The sequence below is a fragment of the Cylas formicarius genome, unplaced genomic scaffold (genome assembly GCF_029955315.1).
Source record: "Cylas formicarius isolate icCylForm1 unplaced genomic scaffold, icCylForm1.1 PGA_scaffold_3__17_contigs__length_32017465, whole genome shotgun sequence".
NCBI classification, from domain to species: Eukaryota; Metazoa; Arthropoda; class Insecta; order Coleoptera; family Brentidae; genus Cylas; species Cylas formicarius.
In genome coordinates this window covers 15,103,039-15,128,670 of record NW_026844326.1, presented here as the reverse complement: position 1 = coordinate 15,128,670, position 25,632 = coordinate 15,103,039, and the positions used below count along the sequence as shown (strand labels likewise).

Here is a 25,632-nt window from a genome sequence, read left to right as displayed (position 1 = left end):
TAGGTCCCACCAAGAAGACGTATAATCAGTGAGTCCAATGATTTGTTTAGTGAACTTAATGATACCCAATTTGAAAAGACATTTTGAATGTATAAAAATACTCTACAGGATCTTGCTCACATGTTGTAATTCGTTTTGGAGCCGACTTGTAATCAGAACCAGCCATTGCCATGTATCCATTGCCATTTTAATGGATCTCGGTCAACGGTTTCTAGAGTTGTAATCAATGTAACTAGAAATATTGCTGCATTACGACTTCACCTCAGATGAGAAACATTTTTTATGACCTTGTTGGATTTTCCGAGCAACGTTTTTCTATTTGTTGTAACCGTATTAATTTCAAAATGGAGCCACTATAATGAATACAAAATGTTTGTAAGCACCTGTTAAATTATATCAGTCTGATACTAACCAAGGTGTTAACTTTTTACTGGTTCCAAAAAATTCTCCCGATTTAATGATAATAATAATAATAATAAAAAATACATTTATTGTTGTGCCAAATATACATATTATAAACCAAAAAATATTAATTGAACTGAGGAGGCTTTTACTTGATGAAAATCCATTTATCAAAATAAATTTTCGTGAAAATCTGAACTTTTAGTTCTTATTTATTTTCAAAAAATATTAGATGATACCAATTTTAAAGCAATCAAAAGGTCTAATAAAATGCAGACATCCAGCAAAGCTAGACACTGTTCAAGCCTCAGTTTAATGTAAACCAAATTTCCATAAGAACAAAAAAAGTATCAAATAAACAAAATTAAATATGTTCGCAGAGTTGATAACACATTGATCATAAAATATAGTTTTCAATAAAGAAAGAAGTCTTAGGACAAATAGAAAGGAGGGGGTAAGAGTAAACGGCAGAGTGGTTTCCAAGGAGATATTTTTATACCGGTTTTGAAATCGAACCTTAAATTGTTTATTGTATATGCAATGCTATAAGAAAATAAACTATTAAACATTTGTTTTTGATGTTGTGGAGTTCTCAATATAAAATTTTTTCATAGATTCAAGTCACGAACATCTGCACGGAAAGTGATTTTACTAAGATATTCAGATTTATACTTAATTACATTTATAACAGAATGTAGCACGGTGTAACCTAAACCTATGGAAAAATATGATCTTGCCGGCGTACTCCATAAATTGTATTTTCTGGATACGATATTTGTCAGCAGCATCCAGGCAGGTACACACCACAGCAATGCTTGAACTGTGAGAGAACGAAGGATTCACAAAGTAGTTTCTTTGTAACAATTTGAAGAAAATATCTATGACTCTATATTAACTTTAAATTAGAGTCCAAGATCAATCTTAAACTTTTCGATGTGTCGACGACTTAGTTAAATTTAGGTGCAGTAGATGATAGGATGCAATTTTATAAAAGTTCTTTAAATCAATGTGTGTCTCAGACTGCGTAATTTCATGATCATGAAAAGAAAAGTAAATTTGAGTATCGTAAGCATACAGGCGACAATTACAATATTTTAAAGCCTTTACAAAGTAAAACCTGTAAATTATATACAACAAAGGACCCAATATGCTACCTTGTGGTACACCTAACTCAACGTTGACGCAGTACACCAGTTGAACTCTGTCGGATTAAAACGAATTTAAAAACAGGCGTGTACGTTTACTAAACCCAATGTAGTGTAAAAATGAAATAACAAATTTTTGATTGATCGTGTCAAAAGCGTTGCTAAGATCTAACAAAATTAGAGTACCAATTCTGCCTTCATCCGATGTCTGCAGTACATCGATTAAAGCACTCCGACAACTATAATATTTTCTAAACCCAAATTGTTTGGTAGGTAATATACCAAAAAGAGATTATTTGCCTATCAATTATTTTTTATAAAGAGATTAGGAAGGATGATAATTGGAATTAGTTGTTTAAATTCTGTGGGGTTCCTTACTTTAAGCGGAACTCTTTGGAATACCTTACTATATCGTATACAGCAATTACCGTTTTTGTTTAGACCTATCTATAACTATCTATTCATGTTTTTTCCATAATATTTGTGTTTATTAAATCGTCATAACACCGTATATGACTAAAGCACCGGAAACTTCCGAAGTTCGCTCGCGACAGTGGTTAATGAACCTGTCGTGTTAAAGTGGCACTTTACACATGCTTCGTCCTTGCAAAATTCGGTATTTTAGAGAAGAGAATATATATATTTTTTAATGCATTGTAATTATGTGCTAGAGGTGAATTTCTTGTATTTCCGCGTGTACCGGAGAATCAGGACCTCGACATAAAGCGGTCTATTTCTTTTGGTCGTCAATGGACGATTAGGGGCTAATCCATTAAATTTCCCAAGCGCTATACGGAGCGTTAAAGAACAATGCGACAAAGCAAAACATAAAAGATACAGTCGAGACCTTGTTAAATAACAATAACTAATGTCGAAACTTTTGTGCAAGGGCCATTAGCTGAATTTATTTTAGACAATATTTCATCAACGTCACTAGAGAATATTGCGGCGTACCCGCTTGGGACATCCAGCTGGGAGATAATTCGCGCAGATATTAGATATAATTAATATAGTTACGTAAAGTTGCGAAGGGTTTAGAAATTGGACCATCGAACAATTAAAGTTGAACAAAATGGCGGAATTAGTTTAGCGCCCGAGGCCAGAGCGAAATCTGCGTTACCGTCTGAGAATCTTTTAGCATAGTTTTGTGTTTACTATACTTCTTATTTTGAGTTGATGGATATTTTTCACTGCTTAAAATTTGAAACACACTCTGCATTTCCAAAAATGACAGATAGATTTCAGCCACAACTTACTTAGCCTAAAATTTCATTTAAAAAAATACGACCATGATTTTGTTTTATTGATTGTTGCAGAGATGGCCTCAGTCACTTTGCGAGCAAGCATTTATCAGAATCGAGGCAATTGGAGCTCCTTCAAAGACTAACGGACTTGTTGGGGAAGACGTTTCCAGCTCAGTTCGTATTTCCATCGCTTGGCCACGATGATCCAGCTTCCCGAAGACTTTTAGGACGGATGTGGTCCAGGTGGCTGCCCACAGATTCAATGAAAACTTTCGAAACTGGTAAGTTACGAAATGAATAATTATTTCATTTCTTATCTGTCTCAATAGTGTCATTATATGATGACATAATGGACATTTTATTTGCTCAAGTTATTATACTAGGTGCCCTTGTTAACAAATAAACGATCATAGTGAGTCAGTAACGTATTAATTATATAAATTGATAATTGCTAAACTTAAATTACATAAGTGAGCTTGTAAGATGTGCATTTGTGAACTTAAATGTTTGCACCTCATACTGATAAAAATGCAAGAAGTAAAAGATCGCAAAAACAAACAAATACTCTATTTTCTGTAGTCAACTAAAACGTATGACAGTGGCAGCATGAAAGTATGTCAAGTCGGACTGTGCGTTCCTAGGTGGTGAGTGAAAGAGCGAAAGGCAATTGATTCAATTTGACATACACTCAAAAATCGTTTGATTAAACTGTGGCTGATGAGTTTACGATATCTATGATGAGTAGGTGTGACTCATGTGTGGAAGACAAATGTAATTATTGAAAAGTTTTGAGTGAGGTAAACTCTCGGTTTAGTGATAATTACTTATATCTCAATGCACTGAAAAAGCCATGTAGAGATCTTTCGCTTCACATAAATACTTAAAATTTGCAATCGGAATATAATGTAAGGTTTCATAAAAACATGAATTTTAAAATTCATTGCTCCTCATTGGTATCGGGATTGGGAGCCAACATCTATTTATTACAAAACCTGAAGAATCTTTTAACAGAACCTTGAGAGTAGAATTACCTTTGGTAGAATTTATTTGGAATCGGTATTTCCAAATCTACTTCTTAATATTCGAATATTGTATAGTCTACGCGTTTGAAATATGTGCTTATATGTTTCAGAATAAATCAGGTTTTGTGTTGAACAGAAATTTTCACGAGTAGTTCTTATAGAATCTCAAGTGTAAGTGTTGTGCGATTTTTTAACCTGTTACCGAAAAAAATGTGTGATAATTTACGCGCATTTAAAAAAAATTAAAAGAATTTCCTGTGATTAAATACCTGTACTCAGTAGAAAAGTACTTTAGTTAGTCTTTTTCCTGCCATGTTTATAGATTATTGTTTCTAGTCTTAGATTATGCATCATTTTATTTTATTTCTTTTGGCAATTTCAAACATTGTGTTTGTCGATTTGGAAAATAAAGATTATTATTATTATAACACCATTTCTTTATACCATGTAACAGAAATAACTAATTTTTTGAAAAAAATTATTCTTTAGAGCCTTTGACGGATATGACGAGTACTTTGCTCACTTGAATAGCATTAACAGTCGCAGACTCAATAAGATTTACACTGAACCCCTTTAAACTCCTTGTACATCCCTTGCATATTCATTTTAATGCACTGACAACAACAATTTCGCCACCAGTCCTCCCGTACTCCCGTAGGAGGAAAATCATTCCCGTTATAGAGATTTTTCAATAAATACATTTTTGTCTGTAAAAGATTGTCCTCCCCTTTTAGGTATGAATCAGACTATCTCCATAATGTGGATTTTCGATTTTTGGAGTGCCTCAGTCATTTGAAATGTGTACGCTCTGCTCAAATGAGCGCAGGTAGCAGTAAACCTGAGTCATTTTTGACAGTATGTTAAGAAGCAACCATGTTTCAATTCTGATATTTAAATCATCAATTTATATTGTTATCCACATTTGTTTTTTTTTTTCATTCTTGTTTGAATTCTCATCATCAATTATGGTTTTCCTTATTCTGCTCCAACTAAAAAAAGACAATATAAACACAATAAGTGAGGTCAGGCTACTATTTAGTTGTCTGTTATTGAACCGGAAAGTAGTTTCTTTTTTTTTAAATTTTTTAATCAATAATAATAATAAATTACATTGAAGCGGTCTTCACGTTTGCATTTAATGAGTCTTAACCATATTTTTCATTGTTTTTCTTGAATAGGTAATTTAATAAATGTTCTTCTCATAGCAAAAATCGTTGCAATTTTACGACCCCTCATGTTCCAATAACGTTAAGCCATTTTAACTAAAAAAAGATGAACACTCACGAAAAAATGTCAAACCGATACCTGTCAACACCGAAACACTTTTGGTAAAGATATTTAGGGGAATACCTTTTAGTTATTGTTTTAGGTATTACTTAAAATACCTGCAAGGACCCATACAAACGATATCTCTAAAATTTTGGAATTAGAACATTTCGATGACCTAACGTACAAATGTGTTACGTGATTTTTTTTTTAAATTGAATTAGTGACGTTAAACCACTCATCGAATACCGAACTACAACATACACAAAAAATGATGAATACAATTTTCAGACCACCCGAGTCATATTTCAGATGTAGTGAGTACTAGAAAACTATTTATATATTTCTACTTAAACTTTATTTTTCGAATACTGAAAATTGTCAATTTTGTGCTTGCAAGATTTGTGCGCTTAACATTTACAACATATGAAAGTTGAATAACAATTTATTTAAAAAAACAAAAAGTGTGTCGAACTATTTGATTTAGAAAAAATATACCAGCTAATAGACTTCGCATTGCTGGTATATTCGCCGATGGTGTGCACCTTTTTCTATAGTCTCGGTAAGAACGATTTTCGGCTGTGTTTTGAGAAGCATTGACAGTGTAGCCTGCGGAAAAAACTATTACAAAAAAGGGTATGAGAAATTGATGGAAATTATTTCCAAGTACCTAGAACGGCAGCTAGAGGGCGAAACCTTGGTGACGAATAAGAAAATGGAACTTGCAATTTTTTTCCAAATGAAGAGTTATTATAAAAAATTATACCACCAACTTTGGCAAGAACAACATGTGCATTTGTCAACATATGCTTGGGGCTTAACAATCAATTATGGATTGTTCATATTCAACTCTTAGCTGGGCTTTCTGTTCTACCTATTCGGGAAAACAGTTTGTCAGTTTGTCAGATTCCTGAATGTTTGTCGTTAATTTCGTTAGTTGGTTTTATAGGTTATGTGAGTGGATGTCATTGGTCGCATTCAGCGGACGTAGCAAAGCGCTCCCGATAAATTTTCAGTGCCCCAACGGGAAAATTTTCTCTAAAACCTATCAAGTTTTCGAAGATCGTATCAAGGTATGTTTTTTCACACAAACAGTAATCTTTTTTAAACGCAAATTACACTCACATGAAATAGATATACAATTTTAAGGTACTTATAGAATGTATTTTCACTAAATCGAAGAAATATTGGATAGGAAATGGAGACATCTGAAAAAAACTACACTGGCATCAAAGACAATATAGGGAAAACTGGAATGGGTAGAATTTACTAGGAAAATTCACCAGGTTGATGAAATACATAATACATGTTTTCATTTTAGAAGTACAAAGACTAGGTTGTCAAGGAGTGGAATGTTTTATCTACAAAGCAGGCTGACAAATATCGGGGAAGGTCGAGTACAAGAAATGAACCTCTTACGAAACGCCATTGAAAGAAGCGAGAAAATCCAGGAGGAAAGAAATAAAATTTTGCATTTATGTGAATTACAAAAAAAAGAGAAATAATTCAAGAACATATTTTATTTTTTATAAAAGCATATTTGCTATTTGGTTCCTCTCCTCATTTCTACTGTCATCTGCGATATCTACTTCCAAGTGTGGTAGCTCTTCTTCTGGCACTTCTTCTAAACATATCAAATGTCTCGCTGTTCCGAAACGTGATAGATTTTGTGGTAAATTCTAAAATAGACCTTTTTTAATAAGTTTACAAATGTAGGCCTCAAAAATATTCTAAGAATAAGTTTCCTTCATAACTCCTTATAGTATTTGTAATACTTATGATTTTTTGGTATTGGACACCTATCACCTGCATTATCCTCCAATATTGGAATTCCCAAGCCATTTGAACAAATTATTATCCTTCCATAAAAATGTCCGGAGTAGAAACGGACGTTTCTACTTATTTCTGATGTGGTAGGTACTAAAAAAAAAAATCGATGAAATCGATTCTTTTCGAAAATATACGCGCTCCTCACTAAACTCGAGATCTCGGTAATGGTAGGTCCTAGAGGAGGATTGGTACAGAAATGATCAGCGTAGAAGAAAATTTGTTTTTGTCTGTCCCTTCTCCGGTCTCCGTTTCTCTGTTCTCTGGTTCAGGATTTTTCGACGATAACTTCGGAACGGTTTGAAGTACACGCTTCAAATTTGACTCCTTTTTAAGCGTCCATGGGGTGCATAAGATATGTAAAAATGGCTGCGTTCAATTTTCGGCGTTCATCTGTTTTTTTTTTTCGATTTTCGACTGTTTTTTGTACGTTGCTATGAAACACGATAAGTGTCCGAAATTTAAAGCTATCGACTTAATGAACCTCTAACGAAATCTATTAAAATTGGGGCTGTTAGGGGTAGGGAGGTATTTTAAAAAAATTAAAAACCGCGTTTGCAGGGGTTTAAGAAAAAAATCATTTCTCGGAAATGGTTTACGCGACTGAAAAAATTCTTGAATGTGAAGACGCATAAGATTCGGCTCCATAAAATTTTATTCTTGAAAGTTTTTCAAAAATGAACAGAGTGCGTCGCAAATTCAAAAAAACCGAAAAATGGGTCCCCCTATTATGGAAAATTTGCTATAACTGAAAGACCGTGCCTCGGATGCCAATCCATTTTACATGGTAACATAGCCCGCATAAGCAGCTAAAACTTTTATATTTGATGTTTTCACCTGTTTTGCAGGGTATTCGAGATATTAAGTGCTATATTCACAAATTAACAGGTGCCTTTAATTTGCAGCTATGGAATTCAGATATGGCAGAAAGATAGAAGTCGACACCCGCATTTCATCTGTTGAAAAACAACTTACTCAAATCTCGCAAAGCATTTTTTTTTAATTTTTGAAAAATTTTTTTGGAACATTTTGACTTCCAGAAAAACATTATTTTCTCGAAAACTATTAATCCGATCGGCAAAATGTATGAACCAGAGAATGGAAGAGACCATAACTTTTATTTCAGGCATTTTATCCATTATATACAGGGTTTTTCAATTATGGACAAAAATCTAATAGATTCTGAAAATCGTTATTTTCTCTATTAAATTATTACCCGTAAATCAAAATTCGTGAAAAATATGGCCAATTGGTTTAAAAAGTGTTATAGGCCACATCGAAAGCTACAATTTTTGTATTCACGGTTTTCGTCTATCACATACGCTGTTCGAGATATTTGAAAAAATCCAAATAAAAATCACTTTCTCGCCCTTAATCTAGACGCGATGACGTCATTTACTATTACCACGTACTGCATGGTTTCAGAAAACAAGTATTTTCCTGAAAACCACTTACTCCATTAAAAAAATCATATTCTACGAAACTAGGAATCATATACAGGGTAAATTATTGGGGATAAACGAAAGACTGCAAAAAATCCGTTAATTTGATTTGTGCCGTATCGTAAACTGTAACTTTGAAGTTCGGCGAGGCTTGAAGTGGTCCGCAGGAGCACGATAGAAAAACAGTGCGTCCTTGTAGCACAAGAAACCGCCAAGCGGCTTCTTTTTGAGAAGAAAGCTGCTTCGCGCTACGCGCTACGAACTTGCCCCGCCCAGCGACGTTTTTTCGAGAGCAAGTTTGCTAAATCACCAGCACTACCACCACAAACACTGAATAAGATATACCTTCGAAAAAATCTAAATATCAAAATCAACAACACCCAAACAAAAATAAGACACCATAACCTCTACATACATGTTCCTAATCGCTATCTCTCCATATCGGGAGCGCTTTACTACGTCCGCTTGAATGCGACTGTTCTTAGTGAGATACATACTCAGTACTGCTGGACCGCTGGCTTAAACTCCGCAAGGTTGCCGTTACACAATAGGCCTGTCAAAAATATATGGCCGTAAGCGAATTTACGTGTTAGTTCACGTTCACGCGTCTGCTAGTCACCGCCATGTACGAAATAATTGCTACATCCAGTTGCGTATAGCGCAACCACGATCTCAGTTTTGCCGCTTCGGAGCCATTAATGCACGCGCCAATTAATATCCCGGCAACGTCAATTTGGCGTTAAGTGCTGCTGATGCCACTGCCGCAAACGGCCTTTCACGAAATCACCACATTTCATTTAACGCGATTCTGTTTTCACTTAACTGATAATGGAACCGCCTCGGCCGACCGCGATTAGACTTTGATCCGTTGTCATTTGTTTCAATCCGGAAACAACGGTGCGCGTTGTTTTTTTTTTTTTGTTCCGCTTTGACCATCGACAAGTTCGGTTCGTCGAGGCGATGGAGGGATTTCACGATAAAAGGGACCGGATCGGTATAGAAAGAGGATCTGGAAAATGATAGTTTTAATTTGTTTGGTGTCTGCGCAAGACACGTGAAAGAGGCTGTTAGGGACCTTAAATATTTTATTAAAAGTCATACCAAATTACCATTGTCATGTAATATCGCAATTCATAACAACTCTTTACAAAGCGGAAGCAAAAAGTCGTCATTGACATAGGAATCAGCACTTTCCGAACGAGGCTGAGCTACGGCTACATATGTAAAGAATCTGGCAAATGAAATTCTCGACAATAACTCTCGCTTCTCTAACTTTGCGGGATAACACAAACCTGCCGATTCAGATGTCCATGTGACCAGAGTCACTTGGAATGAGCGCTTGCCAGTGGCCCAGGACCGGTTCATATAAAACAAACTTGTTATTAGTATCTTCTCTTTCACAAGATATGATGTTCAATGTAATATGTCTTGAGCAAAATTTTCTCCTTAATAGATTAACATCTACATAAAAGGGACCTACCTACTCGTATGTCTAATTTAAGATTTTTCTCAAATGATATTAACACAAAATCTGCTGATTGATATAAAACCCTACACAGCACAGGAGTTTCTTGACTACAGATTTTAGAGCTTTAACTTGACCATCATACAGCTATCTCGAGACACTTAATGAATCCCTTAATCCTAAGACGCTCTCCTATAATGCATACAGCGAATTGTGAAGCCTCCAAATGCTGATAATGGCCATTCAACACACAATAAGACCTGAGATTTGAAACGAACTAATAAGATATTGCGACGTTTTACAATCAACATGGCAGCCGATAGTTCATCAATTCGACAGTTTTACGTTTGGATGTGTTAGTTTTTCGTCAATATTTTGTCAAAATATACCACGATCCAATTGAATTTTCAGTATACAAGGGTGGGGTGAAATCTCCACTCTCACCCAGAAGTGGCGCCACTAGGTCTGGGGCGTGCTGTCATCAAATACTTCTATTTGAAAGGTTTCACACCAAAACAAATTAAAGAAGACATGTATTCAATACTAGAAGGCTCCTCGCTCCCATATTCAATTATTAACCAGTGGGTTTCTGTATTTAAAATAGGTCGTGTGAGCACCTCTGACGAGTCTGCTCAGGTCGGCCCGTTAAGGTCACAACTTTAAAAATTATTGAGCAAATCCATCAAATAGTATTGGAAAACCGCAGTATAGGATGTCAGCTGAACGTGTGCGAAATATTTTGCACAACCATTTCAGTATGGAAACGCTGTGTGCAAGGAAAATATTTCTACGGATTTCTACAACGATTTTTTGCATCGATTCATAACTGTTGGTGATACTTGGATCCACTACTACACTCCTGAAAATAAGGAACAGTCAAAACATTGGATTGCAAAAGAGGAACCAACTCCAAAGAAGACGCAAACGATTTTATCGGAAAAGGTTATGGCTACTGTTTTTTTGGGATGCGAGAGGAATTATATACATTGATTGCCTTGAAAAGGGTAAGATTATCACTTGTCAGTACTACGCAGAGCTATTGCAACGTTTGCAGCACGAGGTACAAATTAGGCGATCTCGTTTGGCGAAAAAAATTTTTGCTTCATCACGCACCAATCGTCGATTGTTGTCCAAAATCGATGAACTGAAGTTCGAACTGATGTCGCAACCTTTGTACTCTCCAAACTTAGCTACTATTACTTGTTTCCTAACCTCAAAAAATGGCTTGCCAGTAAAAGATTTAAGAATAACGCAGAAGCTATCGAAGCTGTAAATGTTTATTCTGAAGAACTTCAGGAATCTACGTTTAAAACTCTTATGATGAAATTAGAACTCCGTTATGACAAATATGTCAGTGTTGATGAAGATTATGATCGCTTTTTAGAAATAAAAAGCCCCGAAGGGCAGGTTGAAATTTAGGAACATTCGTAGAAGATCTTTAATTTCTTTACGAAAATGTCATACCACTTGGACCCCTATATTATATAAAAGCTATGTGCCTCTATGTCTCTAGTAGCCATATGGGCCTGAACGGTGTATGCCCATCAAAGCGCTTCTATCGCTGAAAGGTCCGGTTTACAGCTTCTGTCCGTCCGCAGTCCGTCAACTTAGTTCCCCAGCTTAATATTTCCCAGTAAATTTTATATCAACATTTTCTACATATTTTCCACAGCGATTACGAAATTTTGCACTCTTTCGTACGAAAATTTTGTTTTTTTTATTATTAGCACAACAAATATGTACTTTCTTTAGGCAATTTGTTCTGTTAACTTTGTCATACAACTGATTCTACAGGAATCGTGTTGACGTACAGTTTTTTACTATTGCTCATTGTGGAAAGTTCTGCTTTCACATTAGGGCCAAATAAATTGGCAAATCTTTCTTGCAAGATTTTACATATTCAGTTCCCTTTTATTTCTCTGCAGTACTGCTCATTCTCCAATTGTCCGTACTACCACATTTACTGGTGTTAGTTTGTTGGCGATATTTGTGATATATCTCGTTAGCTTAGCAGGAAGCAAGGGTCCCGAATGGATTAAAAATTAATTTCACAAAATCACGTAGAGCACATTAGTAAAAAATTATCGCCAAGCATGTGCACTATTGGAAATTTCATGGATATTACACCTCAAGAAACAGATTTGACTGATTATCATTCGATTTTTGTCACACATTATGGATGTTCTTCGGCTGTGAGTGACATCTTAAGAAACAAGTTTGATTCATTATCATTCAATTTTTTACGTGGATATTATGTACGAGCTTCTGCTATGGATCGCTCATGCCATTGTGGTAGAGTAAGTTCTCTCTTTCGCCTGAAATACCGAACGAATGTTACAAATATTTGTCTCAAAGAAAAGCTCTTCGCTTTACAGTTATTGTACATCAATCGGTGCCCAATATACGTAAAAGAAAATTTAGTTATGTTTCCGATTACAAAAAGGTTTAAAAATCCCATGAAAAAGGCTCATTTTTAAAACCAATATTAATTACTTATTAATTTTTAAAACCAAATAATAAAAAAAATGTAAAAAAACTTTCGGAAAGTCCAAATTATGATAGAGCAGAAATTTTCTGTGAATAAGTGTACTCTAAACCTAAGGTTTGTTTTCTTTTGTTTGCAAAATTGTCGTACTTTGTTTTATATTTTATATGTGTAGCCCCTTTAGTCTGTACCTATTAACAACGCCATAAAATACAAAGAAATGTTACAATGAATAAAAGCGATTCCAGTATTTCTTAACTTAATTCTAGTTTTAAGCCCCCGCGGCCATTTTTCCTCTGCCTATTAGCAGACGACGAGTTTGGTTGGCGCCATCTAAATTTTGTAAGAGTTGTTCTAATAAGGGTGTCTAATATAAATGTCATAATTAACGCTGCTATTAAAACCAACCTTCAAAATATTTTTTGTGTTATTTAACAATAGGCCGACGCGATAACGACCACGAAGCCCTTTTAATAATGCCCAATCGTTTTGTAGTTTGATTGCGGGCAATATATTTTATTATAGCCGCCAGACGACATAAAAGCTGTACAGCCATTCGGGTTATATTATATAAAGCTTTCTACGTGGCAGGAAATTAAATTAATGCACCTGTTTAAAATAAATGTTTAATTTATTAGGAGTTTTATATACGTGATAATTAAATTTTGAATAATGTGGTTGGCATATTCGCCATATTCGCAACCGCAGAAAAGCTTTTACGTGTATGGAAATTTCACACACGTGTGAAGGTTCGAAGGCGCAGTTATACAATTTATTAGATTTTGTTGATGTTTTTTGGCGCTTTTGGGTTCTATTTTATCTGTCACCTATCATTGAAACGCTTATTTCGGTTATTCGAGGTGTGCGAAATTCTTGATATGTGTAACGAGGATAACAATATATCTTTATGTCCATCACTGGAGGATCTAAATTTTAGCAAAAATCTTGAGATGGTGAACTACGTTTACGTAAACCTAATTGCCAGTTTCATTTTTTTTTGCCTTTTTTTGTTATTTTAAGAAAAGAAAAGATTCTACGCCGCAGTGGCAGAAGATTTTTACAAGGATAATTAAGTGAAACTTGTAATAGTAAATATGTATTTTAGTTTTTTTCGCATCTACCAACCAACCTAATATTGTTCCGTCAACAAAATTGGTTACTACCAATCGTAGAAATACTTATTGGCAAACTATTTCAGCCTATCTATGCAAACCCGAATGTATATTAGAGATCCCAAATTAAAAACTGTCCTCAGACACTCGTTTAAACTACGATTTTCTGATCTAATATTAGGTCGCAAAATGTTTCTATTGCGGATTGCTGATCTCATAAGTGTTTAAACCAATGTAACAATCAATCAATAATCAAAATACTGAACCACGATATTTTTATATATTACACTTTACAAAAAGACATTATGTTTAAAGAAGTAAATACTAGCTTAGCCACAAAAATGTCTTTTATTAGGGACATAAATAATATAATCTATTAAGACTTCAAAAATCTAAAGCTTTAAGTGTCTATTATATTTTAATTTAGTAATCAATATTTGTTAATAATGTTTTAAATAACAACTTGCAATGGTAGAGGGTCATCTATCACTATTTAAAAATAATATGTATTTTATAGTAAATTATTACGCGTTTGTGATATCCCGTTTATCTATGACACTCTTCCAACAGTACCCGAATACGATACCTGGCGATTCGGGGACTTTTAGTTCTTAGAACGATGCGACGGCGACGTAACGCCCAATATAAATAAATATAAGTAAATGAATATAATAATAATAATAATAATAATAATAATAATAATAATAATAATAATAATAATAATAATAACATTAATCTTTATTTAAAATTGTGTTAGTATATTACAAAAATACAAAAGCACAACGGAAATAGCGTCTATTACCTGGAGATACTATACAATTAACCATAACATATAAAAATCTTACATTATTTTCTCAAAATAGTATTTTATTGAGTAGGGTTCTAATTCTATCTGAAGCATCCTAATATTTCATTTAAATCTTTTGAAACTATTTATTTCTTTATAAAATCTCCTACACATAGAGTGCGGACTCTTCTCAGTCACAGTTAATCTACGTATTGGGTAATTTACATTTCGTGTTCTCATGTTGTACGTACGGGATGATACACGCAGTTTGAAATATTTATGTATTTTTAAAATTATTTCGGTCAATTGAACCAAGAAAATTTGACTGGCCAATTCCACAACCCTTACTCTATATTTGCTTTGGTTTCTGATTTGCTATTATTTTTACTTTGTTATATTGGAGTCCATTCGCCAAGTGCTAAAAATGGCGGTCGTATTCAAGTCTCCTACTGGGCTATTATAAATCTCACCCTCCAAATTTTATTTCAGGTGGTTACTACATAATCGAACGCAAAATGCTAAAACTGCAAATCGTCGTTATCAACACGAACCTGATGAAGAGAGGCGAAACAGATCGAGACGCGAGCGAGCAATGGAAATGGCTGGAAACCGTGCTGAACAAATTCGAAAAGAGCGGGGAGACGGTGGGTGTAATTTTTCGCGCGAACCGAATTAAAACTTTTCCCGGAAACCACTCCGAAAGCACTAAAAATAATAATCGAGAGCCTTTCCGAAACCGAATAATTACGGCGAGCGCGCAAAATGACAAATCAGCTTTTACAAAATTGAAGAGGCGTTGCTTTCAAAAATCCCGAACTGGAAAAAGCCGCGTACTTTTTTAATACTTTAATTCTAGCGGTTTTCCAATTTTTGTCGCCTTTATATCGGAAAATCTACTTAAATTGAATTTTATTAAATGAAGAAATTTTCAAAGAAAGAACTACGATGCGCTGTAACCCTAATTAATCCTAGACAGTAACACACTCTCTCTACTGTTTGTTATCTGCGGACGCTTAATCACAAATAAAACTCAAACTATTCATAATAATCAGTCTGTCTTTATTAATGATTAAACTATAGTTGTTTACAAATCAACATTAATAATTACATTAGATGAGATTACCCTTAGCTGTAGGTGTAAATTCGGACCAGTGCTGGGTTAATTGCGGACAATATGGGCTATTTATGGACGAGAGCCAACACTGCAATGCTCATGTGCCCAATTCTTGCATTTAGAACACATAATCCAGTTTTCTGTTTGTGGATCACAATACTTTTCCCAGCGATAAATGCTGAAATATCCATCATTTTCTGTGTCACATTCAAAAATGTTTAAATTTCTTTTCTCTAGTGTTTTTTCGTTTCTTATTTGTAGTTTTGGTCATTTCTTGTTCCAGGACCTTTCTCTTTCTTTTTATTTTCTTTTGTTCTTTTTGCTCTAGGTTTATTTTTTCCGGTGTGCTGGTGAAAATAATGGAATGTTTTTTTAACTAATCGCATGCAAATTTTCTTCGGGTAGGAATTGTTACCCCAAAGGAGGCTTTGCAAGATTTTAAAATTAATTCAACCTATTCGAGATTCATTAAAAACTGACTTCTTACCCATTTTTGGCATGGTACTAACACCTTTTTTACTTGATCAAAAAGGGTCGCTGTGGGAATGCTGCTCTACCACCTATCGAAAAAGAGTGTTTTTCTCTTTAATTTCTTGTACAGGTCTTTGTAAAGTTTCAAAGGTGTAAGCTGATCTTTTTACTTTTTCAAGGCATCTGGAATAAAGAACTATTGCTACAGGTTTTGATAAATAATCGAGTAATTACAAAAATAATATAAAATAAAAGATTTTGATAAATAATGGGGTACTTACGGACGATCGTATTTACCCCAGGTCATTTGTGAACAATTGACTCAAGCAAGTGAGAAAAAGTATCACAACAAAATAATAACTGGTAAAAAATTTCTTCAATGCCATCGGTTGTGCTATGTGCGATACTTCTTCTGTTTGAATTACTCTCAAAATAGTAAATACCAAAAATTACATCAAAATAACAAAAATTGCAAAATTTCAATTACCTTAAAACCTGTGCGCAGCCGTCTGTCGGGAGTATTTGGTGCACACTAAAGATGGCAGAACGTTACTCGTGATTGCAACGGCGGGACACAGGTGAAAGGGATAAAGTAGATATTTACCCCAGGTCCGTAATTTCCCCATCGTCCCCTACATAATTTTATTTTTTTTTATATTTTTCTATACATGCATTTCCCGTTGACAATAACATAAAATGAACTAGGAAGATTTAAAGAGCAACAATAAGTCAGTACTACTAAAATATAACATCTAACTACAGATAAAATGAGTACAACAAAAAGAAAATTGTTGACAATTAGATACGGGATTTTTTAATAATGAGTTGAGTATATTATGAGAGAAGTTTAAAACATCTAGATAAACATCTAGATAAAGTAGGAAAAAAAGTGCCCAGTGACTTGCCAACATTGGTAAAAAACCCTGTATTCTGTTATATTTCTTTCAGGTCTACCTCGTGGGCCACGTACCCCCAGGGCAAGACGAACGTCAAAAAAGTTACTTTCCGCCATTTCACGGGGCTTATACCGACTACAACAACCGAAAATATATCGAATTGGTCGGGAATTTTTCGTCAATCATTGCCGGCCAGTTTTTCGGACACTACCATTCGGACAGTTTTAGGGTCATTCACGACAAAAGAGGTGGGTAAAGACTGGAATAATTTAGGATTCTTTATACAGGGTGTCCGGTAAACTAAATAGTGATAGTGATTTGTCAAAAATTGTATTATCACAATATAAAAATAGCCATTTCACATTGTTTATACTTAATTTTTTAGATGTCAATATATCTAGGAGGTTGCAATGAAGCTTATGTTCTGTGCAACTCATTACGTAATCCTGTTCTTACGACTAATCAATACACTCCCCTAATGTGAAGCAATTTGTTTTAGAACCACCTAAGAACAACTACTTATATTTGATCGATATTAAACTGATTTAGTTTCCGGATACAATGTGATGGTGTCTGATTCAGATACTGATCCTGCAAATTTTTTGCAGGTAAACCCATATCATGGCTTATGATTGCACCATCAATAGCACCTAAACGTCCTCATGTGGGACCAAACAATCCCGCAATAAGAATGTACAAATTCAACAAGGATACGGGCCAGGTAAGACGCTACAGCTCCAATTTTACGCACAAACCAGTGATTGCCGTTGAAGAAAAATGATTACACCGATTGCTATTGAGAATCATTAACTTTCCTAGCATTTCCCTTCTTACGTCTATGTGTGAGCACCGTCAATTTGCTTCTGGTTGCTTGCTGCTTAAAGTGGTCACATGATCTATCTCTATTATCTCTGAATGCCTTTTACCACAGCTTCCACTATATTTTCGTAGAAACTATGTTATACTACATCTATCCTCTTCTTACTTTATTCTTAATTCAAAGGGTTGAAGCGTCGTCTATGTATGTATGTTTTGGACAGACATTAAATCCACATTAAAATTGGGCTAACTTAAGTAACTAACTGCGTTCCGCATCTTTGATGGGTCTATAATTAGATAATGTACAGAAGGGAGTTGAAAAATGTATTTGCACTTTTCTGGTATTTTTATTTCATGAGTTTTTTGTGTGCGTTGTATAGTTTATCGTGATATTTCACCTATAAAACAGTTGGTTTCGTTGAAATTCGATACTGTTATGGATTCATCCAAGTCTTAAACAGTGAACGAAAAGTTCATTGATGTAACTCAAGGAAAGGTTAATAACAGAAGACTTCTATGAGTTTTCAAATAACGTCAGTATAATTCAAACCGAAGAGTAAAAAGCAAACAAAAAAGAGGCCTGCAATAAAGTTTTACTTGGAATTATTTTGAAGGCATAGTGATCGATTTCTGCAGTAGATACAACTAAAACTGAATGATTTCCATGTAATTATGTGGATTTAAACTTCAGATCTTGTTTCTGTTACTCTTGTCCCTAAAATTATGGCAAAATATGCCTGTTTCAAACACAGTAGTGACAAAATATCAAATATCTGTGATTGTGATTTTGTCATTCTGATCGGCATTGAAATTCTAGATATTTTAAAATTGTGTTTTACCTTTTGAATTAAAATTGATCCTAAAAGTTATTTTTTATTTTTTATTTATATTAAGTCGCTTTTAATGCCAGTGCATTTTTCCCTCTACCGTATACATCACTCAGGAATTTGTTCGACTGGTCGATGTCTTTCAGGAAACTTGTTGGTGCGTTACAAATATTAATAATAAATTATTACAGATTAAATTGATTTGCTAACTAGCGTTTGATGTATCAAGATACTCAAGATTTTTGGTATTAAACAGAGCAAATTCTAAAATGTAAAATCTAGTTAGTGAAAATCTAGAATTAGCTTGCGACAGTAGTTAATAAAGCTGGCGGCTTAAAGTGACATTTTGAGCACGTTTGATAGGTGCATAATTGGCTATTTTAGAGTAGAGAGTAGAAAAACTATTTTTACTATTTTTTTGATCGCTATGTTCGACCGAAACCAATTAAATCGCTGTTCTCTAATCGCAAAATCGTACATTTGGAAACATTTCCAGCACATGAGTGAAGCTTTATTTCACAAACCCGTACAAGATAATAAACCCTCTACACCGTGCCAATAAAAAAAGGGTGAAAAACCAATATTGCCCGTTAACAGTGATTCTTTTCCAGGACACAAAAGCACATCCAGTAATTATTAAAATAACAAAATCTAATTAATTACTGTGTTAACACAGGGGAAATTCGAAATAAATTCCGTTTGTCCACGATACCGGGAAACTGTGTTTGAATTAAAGCGAATTAGCTCGCCCGATCGGTCAAACGTTGAACCCTTTTTACCTCGAAACTAACTACATTTTTGCCTAATGGTGCAATATTGATTTCGATTTTTTGCACCTCCTTTTTAGCGAGAACAAAATTTGAATTTTTTTCCGTGTTTTACGTGCCTAACTCACAACTGGTTGATTTTTACTGTAGCGTGATTACTAATTTTAAATAAAATGGTGGACTAGTTGCAAAAGTCTATATCTGTGTATAAAGTATCTGGACAAAAATTTCGATATACAAAGGCTCGTTTGTGCACTATCGCTGTATATCTTTATAGAGGTATTTTGCGTTTCATCATGTTACTTTAAATAAAAAATTAGTTAACTGAAATTTAATCCCAAGGACACTTTAGTTATTTATTTATTTATTATTTCTCAAATTTATTTTATTACTGCAAAAGAGATTAATACAGGTATATAATGTGTGAAACATTACTAGTTATTCGTCTAATGTAAGCAGGTAATTAATTTTGTCTAGTCCCGTCTGTAAAATTCCTAATTACACACCAATCTAGCGGGCGGGAAGTGTCACTTTACCACGTCAGTGTCGTTTCCCACGAATCCGAGCCACTTCGGACATTTCCGGGAATTTACCGCACGGATTTAGGAGCAATCGGATGTTTTCTGAGATATTTCCCACGCTTTGAATTTTGACGTTTGTCAATTCTGACGGTCATATCAGTGAATGTATTCATGTTGTTTTACGAAAATATACCCAGAAAGTAACGGTCGTAGAAAAAGTATAGTATGCAACACGTTCGGTAAACTTTTTAAGTCACTCGTTTATTAAACGTGAGTCAAATGCCGTTTACCGCACTTGTTGCATAATATACTATTTTCTGTATGTAATAAGATTAATGTAGATATGAGTGGTTTTTCTGGTTTTCTGCTCTGCAAAAATTATACTTCTTAGAAATCCGGAGTGTTTCATTTGAAATAAGCGTATTATTCCTTGAAAATCAGGGGTTTTTCTTCGCCAATTTTAGAAAATAATTGTCAGGTTATCAATGTCAGCAACTCTAACGATCTCTTCTCTTCTCGTTTTCCAGTTGTAAGCTGTTAAAATTTTATAATTTGTAGATGAAGATCTTTTATTTTTCGGTTATATTATTTGAAAAAGTTGTTTTCAAACATTTTTAGTTATTTTACTTTAGAATATTTGTGAAATCACCCCCAATAAGGCTTTTCTCATATTATTTTACTATTACAGTTTTCGGATAAACCAATGCAATGGTTCACCATAAATTTTAAGTAAAACGGCGGCAATGAAACAAAACTATAAGTCCCATAAAAAATGAAAAGGAATTTATAATACTTCGCAAATTTAAATTTCTTCTTCTTCTTCTTCCTCTTTTAGAAGGCGTATCGCCTGTTTAGTTCCGGTTTCCTCCTCGTCTAAGCAACTCTTGCGAGGTTGACTGCCAACTATCTCGCCAACGTTTAGGTGGTCGTCCAGTAGGTCTTCTGCCATGGGGTACGTTGTTGTGAATTATTATGGCCATTCTGTCGGGCCCATTCTACTGATATGCTGGTTCCATTCTCTTCTTCTCTGCCTGACAACGTCATTTATTTGGCACTCTTATGTCTACATTTCTCTGTCTGTCCCTCAATGTGTATGCAGTTATCATTCTTAAGGTTTTCATTTCAGTAGTTCGTAGGATTCTCTTTGTTACTGATAAATTTAAATTTATTGTACCTAAGTGCGAGAAATACGATACAGCCGAAAGCTGACGATAGCCTTAATATTAAAGGATTTGTTATTCAGAGAATTAGTTGTTTTCTACAACTATTGAAATAAATCCATTATTTTCGTCTTTATCATATTCGATATTGACTTAATGGACTGTGTCAATACAAATGTTAAAAGAAATCGTAATTTATACTTTTCTGTTACAGATTTTTGATTACACTCAGTACTACTTGGATCTGTCGACCGCCAACGCGGAATCAAGAGCCGATTGGTCGATAGAATACAACTTCACGACTTATTATAACCTCAATGAAATAACTGCACAGAACTTACACCATCTGACGAACAAGTTCATATATGAAAACAGCGGGAAAAGTATCTACGCAAGTGACCGACGAAGTATATTATTTGAAAGGTGAGTGGAAAACCAGTTTTCGATTTTTGGTAATCAAAATGGTTATCCGTGTTTCCTCGGAATCGGAATTATCTGCTTAAAATACTAAGTTAATGTTTCAAACAATCACAAAATTTGGAAATTTGAAACGGCCGGTCCTGGAAATTGAAATAAAAATAGGACAAATGGAAATACTGAAAAATAACTTTAAATTTATCAAATTCCCACCAGGTGGCGTAACTGACATCTATATATTTAAATCCTAAAATAAGTAGTGTTTTAACGCTCTATTTTTCGACAGAAAATAAGTGTGGATAGATCCAAAAAGATATTCTAATGAACTTGAATTTGTTAAAAAAGGAATTTCCTATACTATCATTCGTGCTATGAGTAAGGCGATTCTACTACTGTTCTATCCAACAGATGGCGTTTTCTGACATAATCCCAATTAGTTTGCTAAAAAGAATTAAATTTTGTTTTGTGTCATTAGGTAGTCCAAAAAGGGTCCAAAAATCCAGCGAAAACCATCTCGGGAAACCCTTTTTTACCACTCAACGTTTACTACAGTCTGGTTATTGAGTTTTTCCAAAAATGGTCGAACACCTCTCACCAATTTCTTTTTAGAGATAGAGCGAATGACATAAAAGAAAAGTTTTGAATATGTCTCAGCTTCTCAGTCGGGAATAAGTTTCTAAATAGCAAATTAAAAAAGAAATCCCTCAGTCGATTTTGAAGTATGTAGAAAACTTTTTCGGGAGGATCCTGAGTTTCGCCAAAGAAAGACGTTTTAAATATTATCTAGGAAGTATCGGCTCGACTGGCATATTATGTGGAAATCAATTTCCATTTTTGATATTTTCTCGTTATCAGTCAAACTGCAATAAGCCCTTTTCAACAAAAGTTTTTCTATTGTTCCAGATATTACAAAGCAAATTCCGTTAGGGTTGGCGCACATCCCCGTGAGTCTTGCGACTCCACCTGCGTTCAAACGCACTACTGCTCGATAACATGCCTGGACCATTCCGAATTTGAATATTGTCTCAAAGCCAAACTCATTCCTGTCTCCGGCGGGGCCATTTTGTCAGTCTGCGATAGCCTCCAAATTATGTTCACGGTATGCCTCAGTTCGGCAAGTTTGCTGATAAAAAGCGCCGCGGCCATTTTGTAAATGTGACGTTGTCGTTGTAAAGTGTATATAACAGTGTGACAAAGCTCAAGATTTAGCTACGAAATACGTATTGGAAACGAACGTGTGTGAATATTACTTGTAAATATCGCTGTATAAATATACGAAAGTATCTGTTTAACAGCGTGTTTTAGTTTGCTTGTACAGTTAATATGTATTATGTTTGTCGTGGTCACATGGGTTAAAATGCACCCCAATCAACTCCGCAATGCCCAATAGATAATTTTAAAAGGTTCAATCATTTTGGTACAATTCCATGCAAGAATTTGGAAATCGCCACGAAATAGCGAATGTTTTTGAGCAACATATGCTAGTCCAAACTCCACACTTAATTAGTGGATCGGTTTTCAAAACCTAAGCAGCAATACATACGGAATAAAAATACTGTTTTGTTGAAAAGAAATCAACTTGGCTCTTTACAGTCCATACCTTTCGGCTAGTAGAAACAATTTAATTATAAAACAACAGAAACTAAGATGTAGAAAAGTTTCTAATTTTCTTTCAAATAGAGCAACCTGTCCTAAGTCAGATGACTCACTGTCCCACCTACAAATAAATGTCTTTAGGTATGTTACCTTTTTTTTATATACAGTGTGTCTACGCTGCGTTATTTAATATGATAAATATAATAAATTCCGAATTGCAGTTTTTAAGACCAACACTCTACGTATAAAATAGAAAGACAGGAATAATAAATATAATGACAATTATACCGTTTTATAATTGAGCTTTTAACTATTCTAAGTTGAAATAAATAAAAACTAATATTGAAGAAAGAATAATAAGCAACAGGGTTTCAACGTTTGCATTCGCGCTTTACGGTATACTGTTTTTTTTTCAACTATTTTTGCAACTGTGTGCATTGAGTTTTGATGACGAAAAACTTTGAACAAATTGAGGATAATAATATTTGGATTTTTAGAGACCGGAGTCATACTAATCAAAATCGGAAACACTAGCTATTTTCTAATTCTAATTTCAAATACTAAGGCAAAGGTCCATCTACCTGCCACCCTCGGGACCACCGACATCTAGAGAGTACGCCCAAGACCACTAAGTTTTACAGTTTATTAATGATTAACATTAACAGAGAAATTATTTTTCAAATTTTAAATTGAAAGCCATATAGACGCAGATTCGGAGAGTGCTTCACAAGGTAAGTACGATGACTATGAAATCATTGATACTTTTCTAATTTAATGTATACCAGGAAAAAAATTGTACTGCCTCATTCTAAGAACGGAAATTTTTAAGGGAGCAACATGTACAGTTTCCACTATATCATATTGCTGTAGCGAATTCTGTAAATGTATGGAACCCTTGTATATTAGCTTATAATAATAATCTGGGTGTAAGGCAAGGGTTTCGGCATTGTTAGTCATTAAAGTGATCGATATATTAGAAACGTTTAATTTATTATATTTTATTGCTCATAATCAATAAGAGGTAATCAGTTTTGGTTAGTTAGTTAGCTTTTTTATACTACATTTTTAAAATCAAACGAAGAAATGCAATGTGTGCATTCTTAGAATCAGCCAAATTAATCCAAATAAAAAAAAAAGTGCGAAATAAATGAAAGCAAATATCGGTATGAACATTTTTTTGCATACACAGCATTGACTCGTTGCTTTATTACTGCTTTTTTATTAAGCTGTTTTGTGCCACAAGTCGCAATTCCAACACGATTCGAAACATTCGGCAATATTATACGTTGTTCCTGTTGTCGCAACGGCTTATTTATTTATTTGTCTATGAGTTTTAATTATCGTAACTAATTAAAATACATTTGTAGAACAATCAAAATTATTTCCATTAATTGAGTTTAAAATAATATAATAATATCAAAACAGTTGGGCGCCATGTTATTTTTTAAATCATCGTCAGGACAAATTGCAATCATAGCTATTAAATGTAAAGCTGCATCCTTTGGGAGCAAACTCGGAATTTGTTTAAATAATCAGGTCGTGGAAGCGTATCCTTAAGAAAATCTAAAAAAGACGCACGTTTTTTATTTCATTTTATTAAATTCCTTGTCAGCGAATTTCTGCCCGTTACTCCGAGATTTTAAATTCCTATTTGACGATCGAGTGACTATGAAAGGCGAATATTCAAATTTCCTACGGTTTCGGCTATGAATTGGATTCTAAGGTTTAAATCGGTTTAACTAGATATTTGCGTTTGCATATATTGGCTCAGAAAGAAGCATTGACAACAGATTGTTGCAAACATCTTTAAAATTCCAAGCTGCAATTATGATTAAATGTGTTCCGTAAGATATACGATTTCTGTTTGCAGTATATCGAATTTGGCAAAATTTCATATCCGTTACGATAGGAATTGATTTTATTAGCAGAGGTTAAACGAATATTTTAAAACAAAGTTCACAAATTGGCAAATAACGATTAACGCGAGTCATTCCACCGGGTCCTCTATTACTTTTACCAACAATCTATTAATCGTGCCACGGTTCTATTAGTATCATATTGTACTATGTAGAAGTTTCAAAAAAACTGTTTTGCCGAATTGAGTCGGGAATTCGCTTATTAGTCATAGATCATAAATTTGTATGGGCTTAGAATAATTGTTAACGGCATTTTAGAACCAAAACTATCGACAATTAGGAGGGAAAACAATTTTGCAAAGTAATTTTGATAATAAAGCCCCGAAATATCCCAATGCAATTTTTTCAGAAGAAGAAATAGATCTGTGAATGTTCAAATCAAATATGCTATAATTGAAAAATAATGAATCATATCGATTGATAAATCTTGAGTTGGTCGAGTTGGAAAAGATAATAAAATTTCAAGCAATTATTGCAAGATAATTGCAAAGAACAAAAAAAAGTTTATACTATGGAAAATATCTCATGTTATATTGTTTAATATCACCCGAAAAAGGTATAGAAAAAATGCTTTGTTAACTTTGAAATCATAAAAACTACGTTTATTTGAAATTGTTATTTACTACTTAAGATGGGTGGAGACAGCTCTAGTAACCTAACTATTTGTCTTTTGTTAACTTTTGTACTTACAGAACGCTGACTGGCGTCATTTGCTGGAGTTCCTGTTCATATATTTTGTTCGTGGTTATACTGGAATCCCAACATGCTGTAACAATAATCTTGATCAAATATTGTCAAATTGGCATATTAAAGAATAGAAGATTCGGTGAAAATATATAAGCCCAGCCGACCAGGACTCCTTTTTGTTAAAAAGTATAGGAGCGTCTTGTTCCAAGACTGTTTAGTTTAGTTACATAACCAAATAGTCTAG

General features: G+C 34.2%; 1 protein-coding gene across 1 annotated transcript in view; it reads left to right on the top strand.

Moving 5' to 3' along the window:
* LOC132699644 (acid sphingomyelinase-like phosphodiesterase 3b) overlaps window positions 1-22,446 on the top strand; it is a 77,885-nt gene extending 55,439 nt beyond the window's left edge. Inside the window, exons 4-9 of the mRNA XM_060666480.1 lie at window positions 2,864-3,072; window positions 14,687-14,841; window positions 16,731-16,926; window positions 17,287-17,399; window positions 20,987-21,195; window positions 22,093-22,446. Of these exons, the coding sequence (XP_060522463.1) occupies window positions 2,864-3,072; window positions 14,687-14,841; window positions 16,731-16,926; window positions 17,287-17,399; window positions 20,987-21,195; window positions 22,093-22,342 (1,132 nt within the window). The 3' untranslated portion in view covers window positions 22,343-22,446. The remainder of the gene's footprint in view (window positions 1-2,863; window positions 3,073-14,686; window positions 14,842-16,730; window positions 16,927-17,286; window positions 17,400-20,986; window positions 21,196-22,092) is intronic.
* The last annotated feature ends 3,186 nt before the right edge of the window (window positions 22,447-25,632 follow it).